At 38.9% G+C, this 17,080-nt stretch overlaps 1 protein-coding gene across 1 annotated transcript in view; it reads right to left on the reverse strand.

Moving 5' to 3' along the window:
* The window catches only part of CA10 (carbonic anhydrase 10), a 167,335-nt gene that overhangs the window by 29,510 nt on the left and 120,745 nt on the right, over positions 1-17,080 (reverse strand). The window contains exon 4 of the mRNA XM_062506418.1: positions 8,232-8,417. Coding sequence (XP_062362402.1) covers positions 8,232-8,417 — 186 coding nt within the window. The remainder of the gene's footprint in view (positions 1-8,231; positions 8,418-17,080) is intronic.

Consider the following 17,080-nt stretch of genomic DNA (forward strand, 5'->3'; position numbering starts at 1 on the left):
TGGTCATCCATAGTAGCTGCAAGAGCTTTTGTATGGGTTGATAGCAGGATTTGTCCTGCCTTTGGAATGTTACATTAAGCGTATTTGGAGAAAAAATTAAAACTTACAAGAAGTGTAATGGAAAACTGATTACCAAGTGACATAAAATAAAACCCATTTCAAAATACACATAGTTTTTTTTCCTACAGAGGTAAATTGCTCTTTAATTAAAGAAGAGTAATCTTGTAGGAAGTGAAATCACCCCAAGCACATGATAATAATTTGGATTGAGGAAAAATGAATACTTCAAAAGTAACACTGGAGGTTTAGAGTGCTGAATGTTTTTATGTCCCAGTGGTTTAAAACAGAAAATCATACAGCTGCTACTCTAAGCAGAAAAACTCCACCTTATTGCTTTATGATGCTGGATTTTAAAGTTGAGGCACCAGAGGGATTTAGATTACAGTGACAGACTGTGCTCTCAGTACATTGACACTTTCTTCCACTTCTCCCTGTGGAAAAAGAACTCCCCCCCAAAAAAGAACAGTTGGTAACCAAAGAGTAAACTTGTGCAAAAATATGTTTATTTCTAAAGGAATCTGCTTCATTTGGTATCTAAGAAATTCAATATTTATTATTCCATGCAGATATTTTGCTGTGTCACACGCTGTATTAATGAGCTGACATTGTCATAAAGCTTGGAATTTTTTTGGACAACTTCTGCAATTCTACTAATAGATGGAGAATTCATAAGATTCAGAAAAGTAGTTTCCAATAAAGGAAAGTTTTCTGGCAAGAAATGCCCACATATGTGTAGATAATGAAATACAACCTCTCCAAAAATCTGCTTGTAGAGTTTCTTGAAATTCAGTGTAAACAGACAGTAGCTATAGGACTTGTATTCCAAAATCCCCAGAAAGCAAGAGGCAGAAAGAAAAGAAAAAATGCTGGCCTCTAGAAATGGAGCACTTGGAATTTGCTTTGTGGAATCCAGAAATAATCATGTGCTTTAATAAAACATGGGAGAAATCCAGGGAATGTGGATGCTCTCAGGCTTCAGTGAGAAAAGAGAGAAACATTTCTGGTTCCTGCTGGAACTGATTTGGGAGAGAATGTCCTGCTGCATGTCGGTGGGAATGACAAAGAGAATGGCAGTGTAGTAGCAGCTGGTACCCAAATTCAACAGCCTGGCATTCACTGCTTGAGGAGAAACTCCCTTAAATACCATACACAAAATTTTCAAATATTTAAAGATGCTTTCTAGAAATCAGCTCATGATCTACAAAAATCAGGTGGCTTCTGTATTGTTTTGTTGTCTGAAATTAATGCGTTCAATTATTCCAAAAAGACTTAGTGCAATTTTAGCATGACTAAATAATCAGAATGATGATGTACTAAAAGACTGCTGTAAAGGTTCTTCATTTGATATGAACTGTAACTTTTCACCTCCAGTGACCATGACAATACCTCAGTAATTTGAGAAAATTAAAGCTTAAAGCAAAGATCAAAATCCTGCTTGGGTACCTGAAATTCAGCCTCATATTTTAGAAGGCATCAAACACTTGTTCTGAACGTCATTCAATCTCCAGATGGTTTCTAATGATTGGGATTATAAAATGAAGTGACTGTTCCTTTCAATTATATGTTATTGTCAGGCTTTCTGCTAAAATACATAAATATGTAATTCTGCCCCTGTATCTTTTTCTTAGCTTGCATCCATGAAGAGCTACAGCTGCATCAGGTCCAATAACTGAGTTTCTGGGATTTATCCACCAAGAGAAATACCCTTTTACAACTTCCTACAAATAAAACCATTTGGTTTTTCCTGTTTTGCCTGCACTATCATAAAATGCACGGTAGCATGCACTGTGACTTCTTCCCTTGGAAAAAAAAAATAAATCAAAAGCCTTATTTGTATTTCCACTGCTAATCAAGTTTTGTAAAGGTGAAAAAATAACAGGAATGCTATTTATGATAGGAGAAGCTGATTATACAGGAATACGTACATTGTTATGAAGTTTGGTCATCATATAACTTGATTTATGTAATTAAGGGTTTTTCCTAAGGGAGGGATAAAACAGTGTATTTCTAGAATCTAATTTTCCTTTGAAAATGGCAGTGTGGCTACAGTGGTACTAAATGCAAACCTGGGACTGTGGAGTACCCTGGTGCTGCCTGGCAATGTGGCCACTCCTATAAAAATGAGTTGTACTTGCTGTGTATTTTTTCTGTCGATATATTTATGATCAATGATTTATAGTTGCTACGCCTTCAATTGATTTTAGGATTTTTTTCTGGCTATTGAGGTTTGGGATATTTTGTTTAACAAGTGTATATTACCTATGGCTTGAAGATGACTGTCCAGTCAAAAAAATACAGGAACATAAGTTAAAAGTCAACTACTCCAACAAAGTTAAAGATTAAACTGCTTTTGAAGGTCAGTAAGGATTAAGATGTATTTTTAGCACTTAGTGGAGGAAATTTACTGCCTTTTGATGTAAAATACACCACAAACATTTCAGTCCCCTTTTCCTGGAAGGTAATCTTTCTTGTGGGCTCCAACAGAGTAGTTCAGAAAGAGAGGCTTTCTTGGTAAGAAACACCAGCTGCATTTTGTTATATTAACAAGCAGTAAAAGCCCATTTAACTTAAAACATAAAATTGAATTTGGTTTAGAAAAACACAATAACCCTGTACAGGCCATTCACTTAAGAGCAGGACTTGATGATCTTTGTGGGTTCCTTCAACACAGAATATTCTGTGAGTAAGTATCTTTTTGGACTTCAACCCTGCTTTTTACTGACACTCTATAAAATTCTGGGTGAAGCCTTCTGTAATCCTTAGTGAGGACAGAGGTGCATTCTAACAACTGAAGCACATATTCATGTCCCAGTGATTTTGAATTACTCATGTGAGCTGTCTCCCTGTACTTTATTGATGACAATACTACCCCCTCTCCCTGATTTATATTCTGTTCCTATTGCAATTTAATTTGTTACCTATTGACTTTCTCCTTTGAAGCTCTACATTAATCTGAAGGTTATAGAGATTTTACTAAGCCCCCCTTCCATTAGACACATGTTCCCTCAGCTGGTACTTTTTCCAGAGGCTGATTTTTCAACATCAAAAAGTATTGGAATACCTATCTTCTGGCTGAAATTCTTAAAAATTACCTGCTCCACTTCCAAGAGAGGCTCCAAAATGTAATACCAGTGGCCTGTGGCAACTGAAAAATCAGAATTTGGAACTTGCTTCTTGGAGCCATTGGCAGCAGTTCAGGGGTTACCTGGTGTAGCAGGGGGTGCTCACAGCTGGCTCTGTGAACACCTGGAGGGCTGGGGTTAGGAAGAAGCAGGAGATTCCTGTCCTCCCTCCTCAATGGCATCACTCTCTGATTTAATCCTCCTCCCTGAGGAAGGATGATGTGCTAGTGCAATCTGATTTCAAGCTTTTCCTCTGTAAATGACACCAGCATGAGGTGTTTTGGGGAGGTTGTTTGGAAGGTCTCAATAACAGAGCCGCTGTTTGTGATTCAACAATTCAGAGCACTCTAATTTTGGTGCAGTACTCTAATTCTGGATTAAACTATCCCAGCTGGCTGGCTGGTTCTCATAGGCTGGCTGTCTGACAGTCCTGCTTCTAAATATATCCCAAGTTGGATTTACAACACTGATCTCCCTGACAAGTAATCCTTTACTATCACTAGAAGTCCCCCACTCACACAGAATACTCCTGCAGTTAAAGAAATAGCAGTAGCAAGAGGAGACTGGTGTTTCAGAACTTCCCACTTCTCCCTTTTATTGCATTTTCTTGTATTTTTGTGTTGGTTTTCTCAGCAGCTTTTAGCAGCAGTAAAAGTATATCTCAGTTCCAAACTGTGTGTACAGCAATACGTGTTCATTTATTCAGATTCTGTTCTCACTTTCATTTTAATTATTCTGTAGCAACTGAAATAATTATGTGCTTATAATCGGTCCATGGGTTTTTGGAAGCTTGGGCAAAGAAGAAATGGGTTTTTTTTCATGTGTTGTGGACTATGGTCCCTTGTTTGAAAGTTTCCAGCTACTGAGTTTGTGAAAACTGCATAACCCCAAATAATTAAGCTCCTTGACTTTCTGCCTTGGCACTGATAAGGCTGCCACAATGCACAACCACAAAGTGATTGGAGGTCTCCTGACAGCACATTTTTCATTTTTATGCTTAGGAAAAAAAAAAATGACCATAAAAGTTTTTTATGACTTTGCCACATGGTAAAGTTAAAAGGTCCCATTTTTACCATGAACCTTTTGGAAGTGGTTACCTTTTTATTTTAACAAGGCAGACATGCCTGAGCTACAGCACTCAGTCCAATTCTGCTGTTTGAATGGAAAATGGGCTTTTCATTAAATGATACAGACTCTGAAGCATTAAAACCTGTTGTGCATAGAGGCATTAAGCAGCAGACACAAATGACTGGTGTCTTAGTGGAGACTTCACCTAAGCCAAAATTTTCTTTTAAAAGCTAGGATGAGTAGGATGCTCCTGCAAAGAATAGGGAATTAAACTCACTTGAGTCTGTATCATAGGGAGAAGTAAATAGTCCATTTATTTATTTAAGCATTCCAAAGCCTGCCTGCCTTTCCATGTTACCAGTGCCAAACATATTGATAATCTGATGCACGGTTTTAAAGCCCTTAAACTCAAATTACTTAAACATTAGTTCAATTATTCTGTCTACTAAAGTGATAATTGGGGGCTAAAAGGTAACCAGATTATTGTACAGATCTCTCTTGACAGCCTTTAACACCTAGTTATAAGCTAAAGCCTGGAAATTATAAGCCTCTCAGTATTATTCAGTCCACTGCACATTCTGAAGCAATTTGCTATTTCTAGGCTGTTTTTTATGCCATGGTACCACTCCAGTGCTCTCCAGCTTGCTCTGAAGTTCCACCTGCAGAACTAGGCAATAAAGGTCCCTAAAATAAACTTCTTCCTTAGAGTGGACATCAGATAGGATTTCCAGATGTGTAAAGAATATCGCAGCTGGTTCAAGGTGGACTGGGGCTGTTTAAAGGCTTCTGCTTTGTCTTTGTTGGATTTAGTTTAGGCCAATCTAAGCCTGGCAGTGCTGGGAGGGACAGGTGCTGCCCTGCCCTCTGCCCTCTCCCCAGGCTCCCCTGTCTGTGCAGTGTCCTGACTCTAACATGACTTGGAGACCTCAGTGAAAATGAGGGGACAGACACGGATGGGAATGCAGGAAAGGAGCAGCAGGAATAATTCTGATTGTGATCCACTGAGTAGATCACCCTTCTTGGGTGACTTGGGTATTGTTCCCCCAGTGAAACAGAGGTTTCTGGAAAGCCCACAGAGGGTTTGTCCAACACAGCTGGGACCAGCAGCAAGGGGCCAGCCCTGGCAGCTCAGCCTGCAATTAGCAGTCACACAGTACAGTCCTGCAAAGATTTTTCCCTGGTTCCTAAAGCCTAAGACAGCAAATATTAATTGCAATTCTTACCTGCACCAGTGAAATTAGACTAACGAACCTAGGCAGTTATTTTTCTTTATCCCACCTCCACTGACAGCATTATCTAAGGCAGGAATGAATAGTAATTAGCAGCAAGCCTTGAAAGCACCCGTGACACCACAAAGACACTTTCTCAGGGAGTCAGATGGCTTGTTTACAGCTTTCCCCCTGTCATTGCTGAGAGGGCATGTAGATGTTACATCCCCCAGTGCTGGGAGCACCTGGGAGATCACTCATTTATACAGGCAGCACTTGCATGAGTGGATGGACACTTGAAGAACTCCATCAGCTGCTGCCCTTCCCTGGAAATCTGCAACCATTCAGCACCATTGATTTGCATCTGGGCTTGTACTTTGGAACAGTGTGTTCTAGAATTAAGACTTAACTGTGCAGGTGTAGGCTCAAATTAGTAAATAATGCTTGACCTTGCTGGAACTCATCTGTCCACCTGCCCAAAACAGATTTTGAAACCTTGAGAAACACATCCTCAAAGGACAGAATTCATCTCAGTATCTGAAGGGACTCCTTGAATCTCTACTCTGCTGTTTGTCTGTGCTCTGTTGTCAAGGGAAATGCACCTCCACATATTTGTCCTGTCCTAAGAGACCCAGCTCTGGTTATCAGGAGTGATTAATCCTCTGAAGGTGCTGAGCACTTTCTGTTCACTGCAGGAGGATTCAGACAAGAAGATGAAACCTGCACACACTGCAGATCCAGCTGTGCCTGACTGACTGACAGCACTTTCCACTTAGCTCAGTCTTCTGCTTTTATTAAGAAATGTTGAAGTCGCTGTTAGAAAACACCAAATATTAATAGTACCTCAGAACTCCAACTTTCAAAACTAGAAAAGCCTAGCCAAAGTATTGCCAAACAATGCTCTACATTTTTACATTGTTAGAGTATAGGACTGATGAATTAAAAACTTAAAAACTCTTTTAAAAGCAACTGAAATGGTGGTGATACATCACAAGCGCCATGGTATGTTTCAACAGATTTTTGCTTTCATGTTCAGTCAACTTTTTTTGTTTGAATATTGCTCTGTGTGCCTGAACAGCAAAGCAAAGACCTCGTTTACTACAGCATCCTTTACTTTCAGCACTTAAAATGATGAATTCACTTACAGAATTTAACAAAGGCAACAAAAATCAGTTGCGTAAGACATTTGTAATTTCACAAAAAAGCTACCACAGGCTATATGCAGCTTATAAAACAAAACCAATGATTACCATCAATTATAACATCATCATGTGACAATGCTGAAAATAATTTCTTACTCTTAAATAACTGCTGCTGCTCAGTGCCAAAGAAAATGCCCCACATTTACTGACTCATCACCAGTCTGTGATGCATAGTACAGATGTTAATTTGATTACTCATCTCTGAGAAAATAAGTGCTTTGCAATGAAAAAGCTGCTCTTTTGTGGTATTCTGAAAGAATGGTAACAGGGTGGCTTTAAAAATAACCCCTGCAGTAACACAGATTTATTGTGAAGCATTATTTTGAGTTGTAGAGCTGGACACTGCATAGTTCACAGCCATGGCCCAAGCTGGAGGAGGATGGGGCACTGCAAACCTCATGCATCTCTTTTATGTGAAAATGGCCCTATATAAGGAAAATGGAAAGATCCCACTTTGTTCCAGAAAGTCTACAAACTTCATTGTACATCTTGAAGAAGTGCTCAATCTAAGCTAGCAAGAAAAATGGGTCATTCTGGAATAGGTATCAGGATCAAGAAATTATTATCAGGATCAAGAAACTATTACCAGGATCAAGAAATTCCTTGGACAGGAAAGACATGTTACAGACATGCACTTAACATACAACATGAGTATTCTGGCAGGGACTACATGTGCAGTTCACTTTATTTCTTGAGTAGAATTCTATGGAATCATCTCCAGAATCAAGTGTCACCTTGTTTCTACATGAATCAAAGGCAGAATGGTACTCAATGTAAAGTGTTACACATCAGTGAGAAGCAAAAGTAGCACTTCTGTGGAACTTGAAGCACTTCCAGCATTACTTTGTAGTTAACCTCATAAAGGCCCCAACCAAAAAGACCTGATTACTTTGTAAGGAGCACAGATGAAGATAGAGAGTGTCTCTATATACAGCAAGCACAGCAGTGCCATTTGTAGATATGAGTCCCGAAATTTGCAGTGCTTGGTTAAAAAAGAAAAAACAATTCCCTGATTTTCAGAACGGCTACAGGACAATTTTTACAGATTAACTTGCAAATACCTCCAGGCAGAGATAAGAGGTGGTAATGTTAGCATGGAAACACAAAATCACAGGATGATTTATGCAGGTGCTTTTATTGAAGAGCTCTGGGACTCAGGGGTACAAACCCAAATCTGACTCTGACATGGATTTGAGATGGACATGTTTTCATAGCCTTTTTGATCTATAGCTATATATTAATTATTAAACCCATATTGTTCTACTGTATACATTGATCTTATCCAAGCATGAATTCTTGTAATTTTCATCAGGTCCCCCAGATATCCTTTCTTACGTTTCTTATTACATTTTAAAAAATATTATATTCAACTACCAACCAACCACTACATTTATCAATCATATGCTTTATCACACGACGATTGCGCAGGTGCGGTTTCACCTGTTCTAACTCGTTCCCAGTTCTAGTTTCCTTTCCCAGCCCTCCCAGACCCAACCTTTCTTACCACCCCCCTGAATCCATGCAATTCCCGTGATTTTAGGAACATTTGAACCCTGCCAGCAGTGACATACCTCCCCAGAGAAGGCCTGGCCATTGAGGAGATGCTCTGAGCCCTGGCTGTCCTCGCTGCCGAAGTGTAAGCGGATCTCCTCCAGGCGGTGGCTGTAGGTCATCGGGCCCCCCGAGATGTTCACCAGGTGCTCCTTGTCCAGCCTCAGGGACACGTGTCTCCCCGTGTTGTACATCGTCCCACTGACCTGAGCAAAGTGCGGAGGAGAAATAAAACAAACAAACAAAAAAAGAGGATTTTTTAGAAAGAAGCTGCAAACCCTACAAATCTGCTCTTTACACACCCTCGCGCAAATACAGCGATGCATCTTGTGGTTGTGAGCTGAAACACCCAACCTCAGGTCACACTTCAGTTTCTGCTTTGAAACTTACACTGTGTATTCAAATATTTTGCTAAAACCCTATGTGCACGTTTTAGCCTTGGGCTGACGTGGTGAATAGATTGTTGCACTTCTAAGTAAGTAGGTTTTTACGAGTATTTTTCACGCTACGTCTGAGTAATGGCTTCATTTCAAAATTTCTGCGCTGGAAACAGGAACATTTCAGCTGACATAAATTATTAAAGTACACTTAAACAAATCTGAAATTTAATTTCTCCCCCTTCTTTTAATATTTATAACAAAGTTACCCAAAAGTAAAGGTGCTTCAAAAAGCAGAGAAGCAATTTTTCATTAATAGGAACTCTCTGCTTCTTGGAGCTGCAGGTAAAAACTTTCACTGCCTTCCCACACAAGTCTCTTTGTTTTGTTATAAATATTTTATGTGTACAACTGCCAGATCTTTTAGCCAGAAAAGTGCAGAATGAATTCCAATTTGATTATATATGTCTAGTTCCTACTACACATCAAATAGCTCCTTGAAATTCATCTTTGTTTTTAAAAAGGCTGAATATTGTGCTTTATTTGCAAACTGATTTACAGCTTCTGTAATGAAAAAGAAAATGATTGTGGACATTTTTCATATGGAATATAATTCTGTCATGATTTCCACTGTCTTAGAAAAAGTTTATAGATCAAGAAGTTCTTTAATTTATGCCATTAGAAACTCAAATACAGCAGTCTGAATTAAAGTAGAATTATGATTTATTTTAAAACATTCTGTATGGATACAAATGTACACTTGAATAACATTAATTTAATTTATGAAGTAGAAGTATAGCAACAATATGCTTTGTTGCACTTCAATTTAAAATGAAAGACATGACTGTCATGTATTATATCCTATACCACATCAGTACTATGGTAATTAACATTGCTGCAGTGTCATTTTATCTATAATACTAATTACTCAGTTTAAATGACCTGTTTTCTTGCACAGTATGTTGTAAAAAGTTACACTGAACAGACTGTGCACTAGAACTAAATGGAGTAGATTAAACAGCTTTTGATTGTTGTGGTTCTTTTCATTTTGATACTGATGTTCTACTTTTTTTGGTGTTTGTTCCAATTTAAAATAAGCAGTAATAAATTTCTTATGAAAAGTAATAAAGACAGATATTCCTGTTTGCTACGAATAAACCACGATTATTTTATTTATAAATGCTCCTTACTTTTTCTACTTGACTTTGCATGCATAATAATTAAATACCAAGTTTAGCTTAATAAGTGGAAGAAGGTCATTTTATTGAACTCAGTTTCAGTACACTGCATATAAATGACACAAAACTGCTAATCCTAAGTAACAAATGCAGTTTCAAAACAAACAGGGGAAAATGGTTAAAGCCTCTTACTCACATTTGGAAGCTTATGCTTCACTGAACCCTCAGTTAAATTGAGCAGCTATGCTAAATATTCTGAATCCATTTTCTTACTTAAATTGGCATAAATCACAAATGAAGGTACCATTATTTTCTCTCTCGAAGTAAAACTGACCCAAATAACCCCTAATGTGAATCAAATTAATCTCCACAGAGCAGGGAGGGGAAACGATAAGAGGCAAATTCACGAACAGGAGTAACATTTGTCTTTCTTATTTCCCCCTTCATAAAAATGCAGCGCTCCTAATGACTTTTTTGGAACCAGAATTTCCCTGCACAGCTGCAGATGGGGAATAGCAGCAAAGCAGTGAAGCACCTGAGGTGCCTCATTTCTGACCCGAGGGGAGGTGTGAACACTAGGAGTGAGACTGTTAAATTCTGCATGGAGAGTTTATCATGGGCACCAGGCAGGACAAGGTCCAAGATCTTCAATATGAAAAATACAAAGCCTTGCCCTTTTATGTGCCCTCTTAGGTTTAAGGGAAGCAGTGGTTTTATTGTTGTGTGTTCCCAGAGAAAGAGGAGCTGCAGAGACCACTGGAGATTCAGCACCAAACTGCACCTTCAGGACATGCCCATTTATGAAGCAGGGTCTTGTATTTTCCATGTACTGAGATTACAGCTGAATGAAAAGGCTGAAATATTGAGGAACTTTTTTTTTATTTTTTTCATTTTTTTTTTTTTTTTTTTTGTGAGGAGACTCTGTGCCTTGCCCAGCTCTATAGTTGTCTGTGCTTGATTATGGGAAGGACCATCATAACAATAGGTGGATTTCTTTCTTGCAGTTCAGGATATGTCTGGTTTATACACATCCCCAAAATCTCATCACCTGTACAGGTGTACATTTCAAGTACAACCATTTACAGTCAGGACACAGAAACACTTCAATGTGTTCACCCTCTGTTTACAAGCTCAATACCCACAAATGCCTTTTGCAGAGTAAATAATGCATTTTCTTTTCCTGTGTGCAGTTTTGACTGCTACTGCAGGAAAATGAGGTACTGATCTCATTCTGATCTCGTTCACTACTGACAAGAGAAGGATTCTCCATGTTTACTGAGCCTTTAAAGTGATGATGACTCACTTGAGAACACCAAACCAAGTTGGTTTCAGGGACAGCAAACTTGCATGTGACCTTACAAAGGGCTGCAGGTGCAGAAGTTAACAGGAAAGCATTTTCTGCATTTTTTACATTACCCTACAAAGTAAACAGTGTGGAGAATGGGCACCTTATGGAAAGATGTTGCCTTTTCCTGGTGCAGTCAACAGTCTCTGCTACTCCAAAAAGCAAAGTATTTCTTCTTCAGCTGTGCACTGGACAAAATGTAATAGGGTAGTTGAAAAGGCTCATTTAAAAGACCCGTTAAGATCTATATAACTATTTCCTTAATTTGTCAGAGGGATCTCAGGTACTTCAGCACGGTGTCCTTTATGCTGCTTCTTGCTCTGATTTGTCTCTGCTTATTTGACTTGAAAGTTACACAAAGATGAAAACTCAGCAAACAAACCTGGGGGAGAAATAAGCACTAAATCTTGACCTCCTCTTTTTAAGAGAGATCAATATTCGTATTTATCTTATGTGCTAGAAATGAGACTGCAGTAGAGAAAACATATTAAATCATCCATAAAGCTGGTCTGAGAAAACAGAGGAATCCAAAATCATCCAAGTTAATGATCAAGCTACAATCTCAGATGACCTCATTTTCCTCACAGATTTAGAAACATTTGCAAACAGGTAATATTACATGTGGCAAAATCCCCAAGTAGAAGAGAGCACTCTCATGGGCTTCAATCTCAATTATGGAACACTTCAACTTTGGTAGGCTTTAATTAATTTATTAACATATTCCTGATGTAGTTATTTTCTATTTAATCTCATTACTTTTAATTCTTGCTTCACAGTGCTTTGCACACATAATTCACCAGCAGCATTTTTCTCTCCTCTTTATCTTGATGCAAGACATCCACACGGGCATAGGCTGCTGATACATTCCATACTTCATTTCTCAGTAAGATCTGGATATCCTGTGGTAGCTCTGTGTAACTTGGTCTTGGGACCACAAAAAAAAAGTCCCAGTTCTCCTCTTAGAAAGGTGGAACATAAGCAAAGACAGTAAAAATGCACACCCAAGAAGTACAATTTCTTAGCTGCATGTTCATCTTGAAATGCTACAGACTTTATGACCATTTGGAAAAACCCCACAATAATTAAAAAAAAAAAAAACCACAACAAAAAAAACCAAACAACCCACCAAAATCCCTAAGCCAAACAAAAGAACCCACATAAAAATCAGTCCAGAAACCACTTTTTTCCCCCAGTGGTGTTCTTTAACCCAGCATCTGTGGAAACATTTTTGTTTTGTCCCAGCTGCGTATCTTGCTCCCTTCGCTTCTTCTTCCATAAATAGCCCTGAACAAAACACTTTCCAGAACTTCCTTTGTGGCCTGCATCCTTACACTACAGCTTCTGTTAAAATACCCTTGAAAACCCCAAGCAGGAGAAAAGGGAGCCTGTTCCAGGGTGAAGCCATGCTGGAAATGTGAGCAGGGAATACCAGAGGAAAGAGAAATTTGCCTTCCAATTCCACGCCACATCTGCAGCTCACTGCCACCTCAAAGGGTGGCACAGGACCTCTGCTTCCTGGGGCCTTTACAAATAGTGAAACAGTATATTTTGGTTTTAAGTCAAAATCGGGCTGAACATCAGTTCCAAGAACGTTTTTTAAACTTCTATCAGTACCTGCCATTGGAGCAGTGCTGAATGTAAGGGAGCAGGAAAATCAATTGTGTGTGGCTGCCTGCTCTGGTGTCCTTGGATCTTATCTGCACTGCTGGATGCTCCTTTTTTAGGATGAAAATAGATACAGTCCAAAGAAGGCCTAGTGCCTTGGAGGGAAACAAATCACCAAGGTCTGAGTTGTGTTTTGAAGGAGTTATAGTGCCCTGGCTTTATGTGTTGCAATAACCAGGTTTTGATCATCTGCTGCCTGGCTTTTCCATCCTTTCCTCCTGGAGTCCCCTGTTCCAGCAGAGTAGGAAAGCAGCTCTGCAGGCTCTGGGAGGGGTGGGAATCGTGGGCTTTCCTCCTCTGTGAGCAGCACCTGAACCACTTGGCCATTATCTTTGGTTTCTGCCCCTCAGCAATGGCTGCAGTGCCATGGGGATCCCAAGGAACCTGTGATGGATTTCTGGATTTCTGTCCTGCTCCTCTCCCTGAGCAGCTCCATGCAGGGACAGGTGCTCCACGAGACATTAAAGCATTAACACTAATATTAAACTGGTCATAGCATCCCCCATCATTGGATCTCAAGGTGGAAAAGATGCAAAAATAAATGTGCAATTGTTTATTTGTCTCACTGGGATACATCAACACCTCTGCCAGGTTGTTTCATTTTCCTCCTGACAGGAAGAATCGTCCTATGGAAAATTTCACTCTGACTAATGTCATCTGAACCTGAGTTTCTACGTGCAGTGATAAACTGAATTGTTCCTCTGAGTCCCTCAAGCAAGTTCCTTTCGTTTGAAGGGGTGATTTTGGTGGTTGTTCACAGTATCTATATCCTGTGATTGAAGTTTTGTCCTCCCTGATTTAAATTGACTGTATCAAGCACCCTCACCTCCCTTGTGCAAAGCAGAGGCTGCTCTAGAGTTTGAAGGCAGAGTTTACACAGACTTCAGGTCTGTGATCTGAAATCTGACTTTAGGGGCAGTGAGGAAGCACCTGCACCCAACCAGAATTTCAAAGGTAACCTGCCAAAGCAACCTACTTTGCTCTCTGCAGCAGAATTGTATTCCTTTGTTTCACAGCAGTGGCTACTGCATGAGGACATTCATTCTCTTAATATTGTACTTATGGTATCCAGTTAGTTTTAATAGTTTTATGGTGTTAATTCCTCTGGCTGCTGTTAGAGGGGGCCCAAGCTGGAAAATAAAATGGTTTTATGGAGTTGTTATTCTAAGTTATTTAACAGTTCTTTAAAGAAGAAGTGTTTGTTTTAAAGTCTTCTCTTAAAGAGAAGATTGCCATATTCAAATAGGAGACAGCTGTTCTATCTATTTTCCAAACTTTTGAGATATTTATCCTGGTCCTGAGGTATTTTCTGTGTGTGTGGAGATACATGTACAAAAAAAGAACTTTCAAAATTGTATTTAAGCAATTATTTTCCATAGAAGACACCGTTTTATTTACAAGCTGTCAATGAAAATGTGTACATTTTGAAAGGTATTTTAGCAAATACCTTTCTCCCGCCTGTATGCTTAATCACTGTATGCAACAGTATGTAAAGACATTGTGGAAACGCTTTATTTTTGAAAGTAATTTTAGGGGAAATTCCCTGTTTCCTGCATGCTTTCCTTGCTGCCAGCAGAGAGCAGCGTCCACCCATCCCACACAGCCCTTACCTGTATCCCACAGGGACTGCCACAGCCAGGGAGAAAAGGAAAATTCATCTGGTTTCTATGGCACAGCTGTAATCCACAGCTTTAATTCAGGAGTGGTGCATTCAGCTGTGGGACACAACTGTGGGATCTGTTCCATGGCTCAAGAAGGGTTTGGGGGATTCAGGCTCTGCAGGTTTCTTGGTCATCACATAAAACATCCAGAGTGGCTTTTCTGGCAAGAATTCAATGGACCTTATGTTGTGTTAATGAAAAATAAGATGTGGAGAGAAGGGAAATAAAGATAAGAAACCACCACTTACCAGGAGGGAGCTGCAATCTAATTGCAGGGCTTTGAAGAACAACAGTCACCATCACCAATATTTGATTAAAAAAGGCCCGTGTGAAAAACGTAAAATGTAAGAGAGAAGTGTAAAGATTAACATAATCTTTTCATCTTCTCAGTTGAAAAGTTTTAAAAGGGAGATGATGTTAATGAGCCCAATTAACCCATTTACCTGCCTAATGTGTCATCTACCAGCATATGGCATGACACACTTTTTTTTCTGCTTTTAAAACATCATTTTCAGTAGGAACTTTTCCCATTCACTCCTCTGCAGTTTTGTCTGTTTACTTCCCATAAGTGACTGGTCTGTAAAAAATGTGGAGTTAACCTCATAAATTAAATATTCAGGCTTACTGGCTAATGAGCACAATATGTCAAATTTCAGTGATCAAAATAATGTGCTTCAATAATGTATACTCCGTTCTGTAACAAAATATAATTTTAATAGAGGACCCGCAGGGTCATGGTTAGTCTTGAGATAATTATATGCCATAGGATGTGAAGGAATGAAATTGCTCCAAGGATGCTGGTAACACCCCACAGAGCCCATGTGCCACATGCTGCCTTTTAGGGATAATAAAGTGCTTCATCGTGTTTCCACTGCTCCATTAATGCAATGATTTCTGCTTGTTAGTGACTAGGAAGCCTCAAGCAGATGCAGCCAAATTTATGGTGTCTTGCATTAATAATTGCTGGGCATGCTGACACAAGCTTCACAGTGGTATCGTGCTCTCCTTAATATAAAACATTCCATTGTGAGTAAAAAAAGATACTTTGGGGCATTCTAAGGCAGGTTTTCACCGAGTGCAGAACTCAGCTGTTCACAGTCCTGTGTGCCCACAGCCACTTTTTTACCACTGATGACAACTCTCATCCTGTGCTGAGACTGTCGCAAGCATTACATGAAGGAGGGAAAAATTTCATTTGCATTACATTACACATTACAAAATTACATTGCACTACTCTTAGTTTATTAACCTTAGTTTAGAAATAGGCTAAGTCAAAAAGTAATCAAAGGAATAACTGGGTTTTGGAGAACTTCTTACCCAAATGCAGTTTTGCAGTCTATAAAGACATTTTAGTTTGGTTTTATTTGAAGAATCTGCATTAAAAGATGCACTAAGAACAATTTTTGTCTCTGCTAAAGGGATGTCAAAAGAGCTGCCTTTTCAAAATCCGAAGGCTTACATAAAAAATTAAAAGGTTGCAAATGGCAGAGAAGCCAACAAATTTGTGAGAAATCCAGATCAATGGAAAATTGCTCTTTCCATTTTTTACGTGGGTTCAATAGGTAAAATTGAGTATGCCAAAAACCAGAGGGCCAGAGTTCCTTTCTAGGGAGTTACACTGAGATGCACTGACCTTTGGAGCTGCCTCATCTCAGAGCTCTTCTTTCAGAGAGGCCTTGGCTTGAAAAGCCAGAGGTTTCCCAAAGGAATCAGATCAGACAGAAATTTATAGGATGTATATTGAATTAGTGTGTTTTAATTTCCTTATGTTTACCCTCTAGCAGGACAGACTTAGACATCTGATGCTTAAATCTCATTTGATCAACTGCATATTCATAAATGTGTTCCAACTTTTTAAAATCTTACTTTTGCTTCTGCATTTTCTTCAGTACTCTTACTCCTAACACATCCTTTCCTGCTGAGAGGATGAGATATAACCAGTTGATTGATTTAAATTCTCTTTCAAACTGTTGGTGCATCTTCTACTTTACTCTTTTTGGACAGCATTAGTAAAAAGTCTGTGCTAAATTAGTTTGAGAAGTATCTTTCAGGTCATCAAATAATTAATTAGTGTTAAAAAATGCATTAATTATTGCAATATAATTTACCAAGCCCTGGATCTCTGGAGGTAAACTAATATTTAGAAAAGTTGAAATTTGACCTCAATAAAATTCATTATGTGTCAAGGTAAATCCTTTGGCATGCAAAAATCATGACTTATTCTGCCTAGTAGCATATTTCACTAGGATTTTTTTTGCTGGTTTTTCCTGGCCTGCTTTTTCTATTTCTTTAAAGAAGGTGAATAAATCAGCCTTTCCAGCTCCAAATATTACTGTTCCAGTTTAACAGAGGATTGTTTTACTGTTCTCATTTTGTCTGCTTCAAAAGCATCTGTGTACTTTTTATGTTGAGAAAACAGCAGAAATGCAGAAGAGGTAGAAATAAAAGAAAAACAAACAACCAACCCCTATCCCGAACCTATCTTTGCTTTTCCTGACACTTTCTTCTTTGCCAAAATTCTTCATTTTTTCCCCTGACAATGCCCAATGCAAGGTGGACACAAGAGTAGGAAATTTGGATTACAGCATGAATTTGAGCTCCAGATTTATTTTGGAGCACCCGTCTGCTTAACTTTTCAAGAGG

The sequence above is a fragment of the Cinclus cinclus genome, chromosome 20 (genome assembly GCF_963662255.1).
Source record: "Cinclus cinclus chromosome 20, bCinCin1.1, whole genome shotgun sequence".
Classification (NCBI taxonomy): domain Eukaryota; kingdom Metazoa; phylum Chordata; class Aves; order Passeriformes; family Cinclidae; genus Cinclus; species Cinclus cinclus.